The 8,150-nt window shown below is 41.9% G+C and overlaps 1 protein-coding gene across 1 annotated transcript; it reads left to right on the plus strand.

Moving 5' to 3' along the window:
- Nucleotides 1–347: 347 nt before the first annotated feature.
- Nucleotides 348–1,061, plus strand: LOC113754947. The gene has a single exon (XM_027299111.1). The coding sequence runs from the start codon at nt 348–350 to the stop codon at nt 1,059–1,061; it is 714 nt and encodes a 237-aa protein (XP_027154912.1).
- Nucleotides 1,062–8,150: the final 7,089 nt, after the last annotated feature.

Consider the following 8,150-nt stretch of genomic DNA (forward strand, 5'->3'; position numbering starts at 1 on the left):
CCCCATTTCTGTACCAGTGCATCTTCTTTTTGAGCTTCTTTAATCCTTTCCAAGAAGGTAGAAGTCACTTTAATATTGCCAAAAATCACCTTATGGCTCTCAGGGCAGGGTTTCCATTCACACACGGAGTCTAACAATTCCCACTCTTTGATCATTAGACTCGCGATTTGAGCTTTGCGACTTAGGGCATCGGCGGATTGGTGGGAAAGAGTGTAGAAAATGCAAGGCTTCAAGTGAGGAATTTTCAGGTGAAAAAACGGGGATTCTCTGCGAGTAGTTCGACCCAAGGGGATAAAGGTACCCCTCCCAAGTTTGGAAGGGGAGCCGGAGGAGGAAGGCTACCGGGGATGGCACGAGGGACTCCGCCGAGGGGTGGTCCCAATGGACGGGGCCCACAGAGAAGTGCCTCACAGGGAAGTTCAACCTCGGTTTCTCGTGGACCTTGTGGATTTTGTGGGAAACCAAATCACACCGAGGACAACTGTTGGAGGAAAGAAAGAAAATGCTTACGTTGTAGGAGTGCGGAGCATCAAATAGCCAACTGCCCGGTGTTACCTCGGGAGGCGAGAGTAACCACCCAATCGTCGAAAGCCAACTCGGGGCAGTCCAAGATGGAAGGGACAAAGCCGAAGGTGCCAGCTCGGGTATACTCCCTTGAGCAACATCAAGTCCCTGATTCTTCTAGGGTCGTAGAAGGTACGATCCCTGTTTTCCATCGTTTAGCCAGGATTTTGATAGACCCCGGTGCTACCCATTCCTTTGTTAACCCCGATTTTATGTGCGGCATTGATATAAAACCTGTTAACTTGCCTTATGACTTAGAAGTTAGTACTCCTACGGGGAATCAACGTTTGATTACTGGTATGATGTATGCTAATTGTGAAATTTGGGTAGGAGAGAGGAAGCTATTGGGGAATCTTATAAATTTAGCTATTAAGGGGTACGACGTTATATTGGGTATAGACTGGTTAGTTAAATACGATGCACAACTTGACTGTAAAAGGAAAGTAGTGGAATTTCGTATCGGGAGAGGCGACCTTAAGGCTAGATGTAAGGGGTAGTTTAGCCTCATCTGCATTGATTTCGGGTATTCGGGTTAGGAAACTACTGCATAGAGGGGCACATGGGTTCCTAGCTTTTCTTATAAATACTCCCACTAATAAGTTGAGGGTTGAAGATGTGTCTGCAGTGAGTGACTATCCGGATGTATTTCCTGATGAATTAGTAACTTTACCTCCGGAAAGAGAGATAGAGTTTAAGATTGACCTATTACCGGGGACGTCACCTATCTCTAAGACCCCTTATCGAATGGCACCTGCTGAGCTCAAGGAGTTGAAGTTACAATTGCAAGACCTGTTGGAGCGTGGGTTTATTCGTGAGAGTGGATCTTCTTGAGGGGCACCTGTACTATTTGTTAAGAAGAAAGATGGAACTTTAAATTTATGTATCGACTATCGGGGATTAAACAATATGACCATTAAGAACAAATACCCACTACCCCATATCGATGAACTGTTTGACCAGTTGCAAGGTGCAGTGGTCTTTTCAAAGTTAGATCTCCGACAGGGGTATTATCAGTTGCTAATTAAAAAGGAAGATGTACCCAAAACTGCCTTCAATTCTAGATATGGGCATTTTGAGTTTGCCGTCATGCCCTTTGGGTTGACCAATGCCCCTGCCGCTTTTATGGATTTAATGCATCGTGTTTTCAAATCCTACCTGGACCGATTTGTTGTAGTGTTTATTAATGACATTTTGGTCTATTCCAAGACTCGTGAGGAACATGAGCAGCATTTGAAGTTAGTTTTACAAACCCTAAGAGATCACCAGCTGTATGCCAAATTTAGTAAGTGTGAATTTTGGATGGAGAAAATCTCTTTCTTGGGACATGTAATTTCCAAAGAAGGTATCACGGTAGACCCGGCGAAAGTAGAGGCAGTGGCTGAATGGAAGAGGCCAGAAAACCCCACTGAGATTCGCAGTTTCTTAGGGTTGGTTGGGTACTATAGACGCTTTATTAAGAACTTTTCCAAACTGGCCGGCCCTTTAACCGACCTGACGAAGAAAAATGGTCGTTTTGTGTGGGATACTAGATGTGAAACTAGTTTTCAGGAATTGAAGCGAAAGTTAACCATGGCTCCTATTCTGGCCTTACCTAATGGGAAGGACTGTTTCACTGTTTATACTGATGCTTCGAGGGAAGATTTGGGATGTGTGTTGATGCAAAACAAGAACGTGATTGCTTTTGCCTCTAGGAAACTGAAAACCTATGAACAAAACTATCCTACCCATGACTTGGAGCTAGCTGCTGTGGTCTTTGCTCTGAAAAAGTGGAGACACTATCTATACGGGGTTACCTTTGAGGTTTATTCAGACTATAAGAGGCTTAAGTACCTCTTTTTCCAAAAGGAGTTGAATATGAGGCAACGCCGGTGGATGGAACTCTTAGAAGATTATGATTGCATGATCAACTACCATCCGGGTAAGGCTAATGTAGTAGCTGACGTCCTAAGTCGAAAGGCTCAAGTAGCGGGGTTGATGGTCAAGGAGTGGGAGATGTTAGGAGCAGTTAGTGAATGGAACCCTAATTTAGAACGTCAAAAGGTGACCTTTGGGAATATCCGGGTAACATCTACTATTCTTGATCGAATTAAAGAAGGCCAAGAGAAAGATCCGATGGTACAAAAGTGGAAGGAAAAGGTAGTAAAGAGAGCATTACCTGATTTCAATTTGAGCCCTGAAGGGATTTTAAAGTATAGGAACCGAGTAGTGGTGGCCAATGATGAAAACCTGAAAAGAGAGCTTTTGGAGGAAGCCCATCGATCGAAATACACGATCCATCCTGGTAGTAATAAGATGTATCAAGACTTGCAACAGTTGTACTGGTGGGATAAGATGAAGAGGGAGATTGCTCAATATATCCAAACCTGTCTGATTTGCCAGCAAGTCAAGGCCGAACACCAAAAACCCTCTGGACTTTTACAACCTCTTGAGATACCTGAATGGAAGTGGGAAAATATCACGATGGACTTTTTTTCTGGATTGCCAAAAACTCAAAAAAGACATGATGCCGTTTGGGTGATCGTTGATCGGTTAACCAAATCAGCTCATTTCTTACCTGTGAATATGAAGTATTCCATGGATAAATTGGCTCGGTTGTACATGGATGAAATTGTGAGGTTACATGGGGTCCCAGTGAGTATAGTTTCGGACCGAGATCCTCGTTTTGTATCGAGATTTTGGCAGAAGTTTCAGGAGAACTTGGGGACCAAAATGAATCTTAGTACCACTTATCACCTCCAGACGGATGGACAGTCAGAGCGGACAATTCAAACCCTCGAAGATATGTTACGGACTTGTATTCTAGACTTTGGGGGTAATTGGGGCCAGCATATGACTTTGGTAGAGTTCGCCTATAATAACAGTTACCATGCGTCCCTTCAAATGGCGCCGTATGAAGCTCTCTACGGACGGAAGTGTCGTTCACCCATTTATTGGGATAAAGTAGGGGAAAAGAAGGTTCTAGATCCAACAACCATTTCCTGGATGGAGGATGCACAAGAAAAGGTTAAGTTGATCCGTCAACGACTCCAAACAACTCAAAGCCGACAAAAGAGCTGCGCAGATAACCGAAAGAAAGATTTGGAATTCGAAGTTGGAAACCGTGTTTTTCTTAAGATCACGCCACTACGAAGCGTCACTGTGGGTAGAGGAAAGAAACTTCAACCACGGTTCGTAAGACCTTACACGATTCTTCAACGAGTTGGGAAAGTAGCGTACCGACTCGAGTTGCCACCAACTTTATCTCGAATTCATGACGTTTTCCATGTCTCGATGCTTAAAAAGTACTATCCTGATCCAACCCACATTGTGCAACCTGAGGAGATTGAGATAGATGAAGCACTCACCTATGAAGAGAGACCTGTACAATTACTCGATCGAAGAATTAAGGAGCTGAGAAATAAACAAATCCCATTAGTAAAGGTTTTGTGGAGGAATCATGGAATAGAAGAGGCAATTTGGGAGGTGGAGAAGGAGATGCAAAAGAAATACCCTGAGCTGTTTAGTAACCCAGGTGAGCAATTTCGAGGGCGAAATTCTTTAAGGGGGAGAGGGTGTGAGAACCCAGAAAAAAAAAATTTTGGCATTATTTTATTCCTGTGCCTCCGTTTTCTTTTATTTTCTTTATTATATTACTTTTCTCAACATTTTATCAGTAAATATAGTTTTTAAATCATTTTCCTAATATAAGTTAGTTTATGAGAAATTAGGAGTGTATATTGGACGTGGGACCCGCTAGTGCATTAAGTGAGAGAAATTCGGCCAATTAGGTTAAATTTTACATAAAGGGATTTAATTACTAGGTGTTAGGAGATAATTGGAGGTTACCTAGATGGATTAACCATGAGGAGACAAGAAAATGACTTCTAGCAACAACAAAGTGCCAAGTGTCCATTTCTTATTGGAGTAGACTTGCCTAACTTTTGCCTAACTTTCTTTAACTTTACTAAAAGACTAATTTTGACCCAAATCATCCTCATTTCATGCTCTCCTTGCCCGAACCTCTCTAGAGGGAAAAGAAAAGAAAGCTTCAACCTTTCATCTTCTATTCTTGCACAAATCTTGAAAATCGACCGATTATTTCGTGAATTAGTCCACAAAATTGACTTGCTAAGGGAGTTTGAAGGACTTGGTGGAGTTGTTTTGGAAGAAAAATCTCTAAGCTACTACCTTTCTTGAAGAGTTAAGGTATTTTGCTTGGAACTCACTCTTTGTTCCTAATAATGGCCAATTGGTGCCTTATGGTAGCTAATTAGTTGATTTTATGGAAGATTTTATGGATTAGAGTGAAGTTAGCTAATTTTCTAATTTTTGTGGGAATTTTTCTGTTTTCCTATGATGGATATGGTTGGGCTTGAATTGATGGTTCTAAATGGTGTTAAATAGCTCTCTTGTGCATTAATTGCGGTTATTTGCGAAAAATTTTCGCTTGTGCGGAAAATTTCAGATTTAGGGTTCCTAACTGGGGGTTTTCTATGGTTGGTTGTTAGCTTCTAATTGGCTATGATTAAGGGGTATTGTGACCCTGATGAAGTATATTGAATGGCTTATGAATTGTTTGGGTGCTTGTGGTTGTTTTGGATGTATTTGAATGGTTGATTGTAGGTTGGAAAAGCTGAAATTTTAGGGGAAATGCTGTCCAAATGTCTAGGGTATTAGATTCTTGTGAGTTGGGTTGAGTTTGGATAGAAATGAACGGTTTTAGGGGTTGTTTCTACTTTTAACCCTAAATGTTATATGTTTTTCATTTCCAAGTTATATTTGGTTTTTGCCTTAATAGTTTGTTTAAAAAGGTATTCGACTCGTGTTCGAGTCTTAATTGTACTTTCTTGATTATTATAGGGTGTGCCGGTGATCCGAGCCTCACGTCGGGTGAAAACTTTTGAAATTGCTTTGTTTGACTTGGTAAGTGTACTACTCACATGTTTGTTATTCCGTGGCTTTCTTGTACTTGAAGTCTGTGATTGGACTAGTTATGATTATTGTTTAGGCTAGGTGAGACGAGGGTGTACTTTACCACTCTCGTACTCTCTGGCCTACTTGACTGTTTACTATATCATTTGAAATACTCTTGATTGTACTTGATTTGGTGTCGTTTGGACGTGTATCCAACGACCTTTACTGTTAACTTTGGACCTTTACTGTTAACTCTGAGCTCTACCTCATTGGAAGTCAATTGACTCGAGCCGGTAAGAACTTGGTCGAGGACATTTGACAAGCCATGGGGACTGTATTTGGGAATCTTTGGGTATGAGACCCTTGATTCCGGTATACTCGAGTATTACCAATTCTGTACTGCTTGGTGTTCGGGCCCGGTAAGGGGAATGTGTGGTGGACGGAAAATCGGAGTAAAGAGGAGTCTACGGTTATGGTTATCTGTATACATTGACGGAGAGTCAATGAGATGAGATCAAGTATGACAAAAGAGGAAAAGGGCTCTTGAGAGCCGTCCGTATCCTTTTATTCTCTATAGTTATGTGGTGTTGACTTTACTCACTTGATGAACGTATTTGGATTGAATATTCTTATGTTTATGTGATCTTGGTATATGTACGTGATAGTACCTCATTGGGCGAAAGCTCACTCCGTTAATTTTGTTTTCCTTACAGGGAACTATCTTTTGGACTTTTGCTTTTGAAGAATGAGTTGAGCTAGTTTAGAGATTTTGTATAGCTCCTTCATGATTGGAAACCCTAATTGTATTTGGATTCAAATATTGCCTTTTGATGTGTAAATATACGAATGTGGTTTTGTAAAAGTGTGTACTTATGTTCATGTGTTGTGTGACGACCCCACTTCTCCCAAGGGTGAACCCAAGGGTATCGGCGGGCCGCCTGCCTAGCTCGCGCCAGGACTCAAAACTTAAAGTTCGAAAGAGCACTAAATACAATATATACAATCCCAAAAGAGTTATAATTACATTCTCCAAAAGTATCGAGTCAAACCACCAAAACAAAAACAAACATCCTAACTGTTCAACTATTACAAGCCAAACTAACTATACTAGTATACGAACCAAAAGTCCCCGCGTCGGCCCCTGCTAAGGAAAACAAAAGGAATGGGGTAAGCTATATGCTTAGTAAGTAAACAGGGGCGAAAGCATAAATTTCACGTAACAGTTACACAATAAGAGTAAAGCAAAAGTAGAAAAGAACAACATCATATAATAAGGATACGGGTGGCTCCAAAGCCAATTCATGTGCCATGCATGATCTCCTGCCGACACTCCGTCGACCACAAATAATAGTCCGTAGAACTTCACTTGTGCACCCACCGACACCTTATCACCCTCACTGGCCAGTCACCTCACAAACTTGCCCAGGCGAACGAAATCACAAACTTGAGCTTGAGTCACAAGCTCGGGTCACAAAATTGGTCCACATACTCAGCGAACCGGGTTCACAAACTTGGTGACCTCAAACCAAGTTGGACTGACTTCGACCAAGCCCTAACCGGCTCGAATAGTCCCTCTAGGTATTGAGTTCAACCTCAAACTCACAAAATTCACAAAATTATTCAAAAGTCACCCTGAGCCACCAGCTCAAGGGTTTTAGTTCCAAAATTGCTCATATACATAAGCCATGTACAAATATGTGCGCAAATTAGGGTTTAGAGCGAGTGTGATAAAGTACACCCTCGTCTAAGTACCCTCTTCATACATATCAAATCACATAAGCAACTAACATACAAAAGCGGCCTGAATACTTACCCAAAATACAAAAGTAGTACTAAAGCAAAATCGCTTCGCGCGTGTTCGCTAGTAGTGGGCCCCACCGGCTCCGCCTAGCTCACCACTGTCTGAAATAGAAGATTGTGTCATAATATATCACAAACGGCCACTAACGTACTTAAAACAAGCAAAACGGCAAAATTGGCACGCGCCAGTGCGGAAACGGCAAACGGGACGGCCAGATCTGCCATCTCAAACCGTTTTGGTCAAAAGTTAGGCTAGGAGTGTCGGATAAAGGTGGGTGAGACACCGTTTCGAAGCTAAAAGGAAGAGCTACAACTTTAATTTAGGTATCTCAACCCAGATCTCAATAGGTATAGGTCAAAAATGCACGAAACAGTGCCAGCTGTTTCATTGCGGTTTACCAAACAGGCCCTGTTTGCAAGGCCGTAACTCACGGCTCAGAAATCGAAATCAAGAAATTACAGAGGCGTTAGAAAGCTGAAACATAAGGCTAAAACTTTGATGTTTTGGCCAATATCTGAATCCACTCAGAATAGAACAAAAATCGAGTGCCAAAATAACCGTCAGAACTGTCCAGATACAAGGCAGTTCTGACGATCTATATTGTTTGGGTCATAACAGAAGCTACGGAACTCGGATTCCGACGTAATTTATACCGTTTCGAAGCTGAGACCAAGATCTAAATTTCTTATGAAGGAGTTGACACCCAGATCGAATGGGATCAATACGGAAAAACCCACGGTCAGAAACTGAAATTCAAAACGTACACAAACGAACGTCTACAACAGGCCTGATGGTTTTGTCCATAACTCAGGATACACTAATCCGTTTGACCTGAAATTTTACAAGTAGATTCAGGACCTAAGAGGCTACAGTGTTGAAGAAGGCCACTCAA

The sequence above is a fragment of the Coffea eugenioides genome, unplaced genomic scaffold (genome assembly GCF_003713205.1).
Source record: "Coffea eugenioides isolate CCC68of unplaced genomic scaffold, Ceug_1.0 ScVebR1_112;HRSCAF=489, whole genome shotgun sequence".
Lineage (NCBI taxonomy): Eukaryota > Viridiplantae > Streptophyta > Magnoliopsida > Gentianales > Rubiaceae > Coffea > Coffea eugenioides.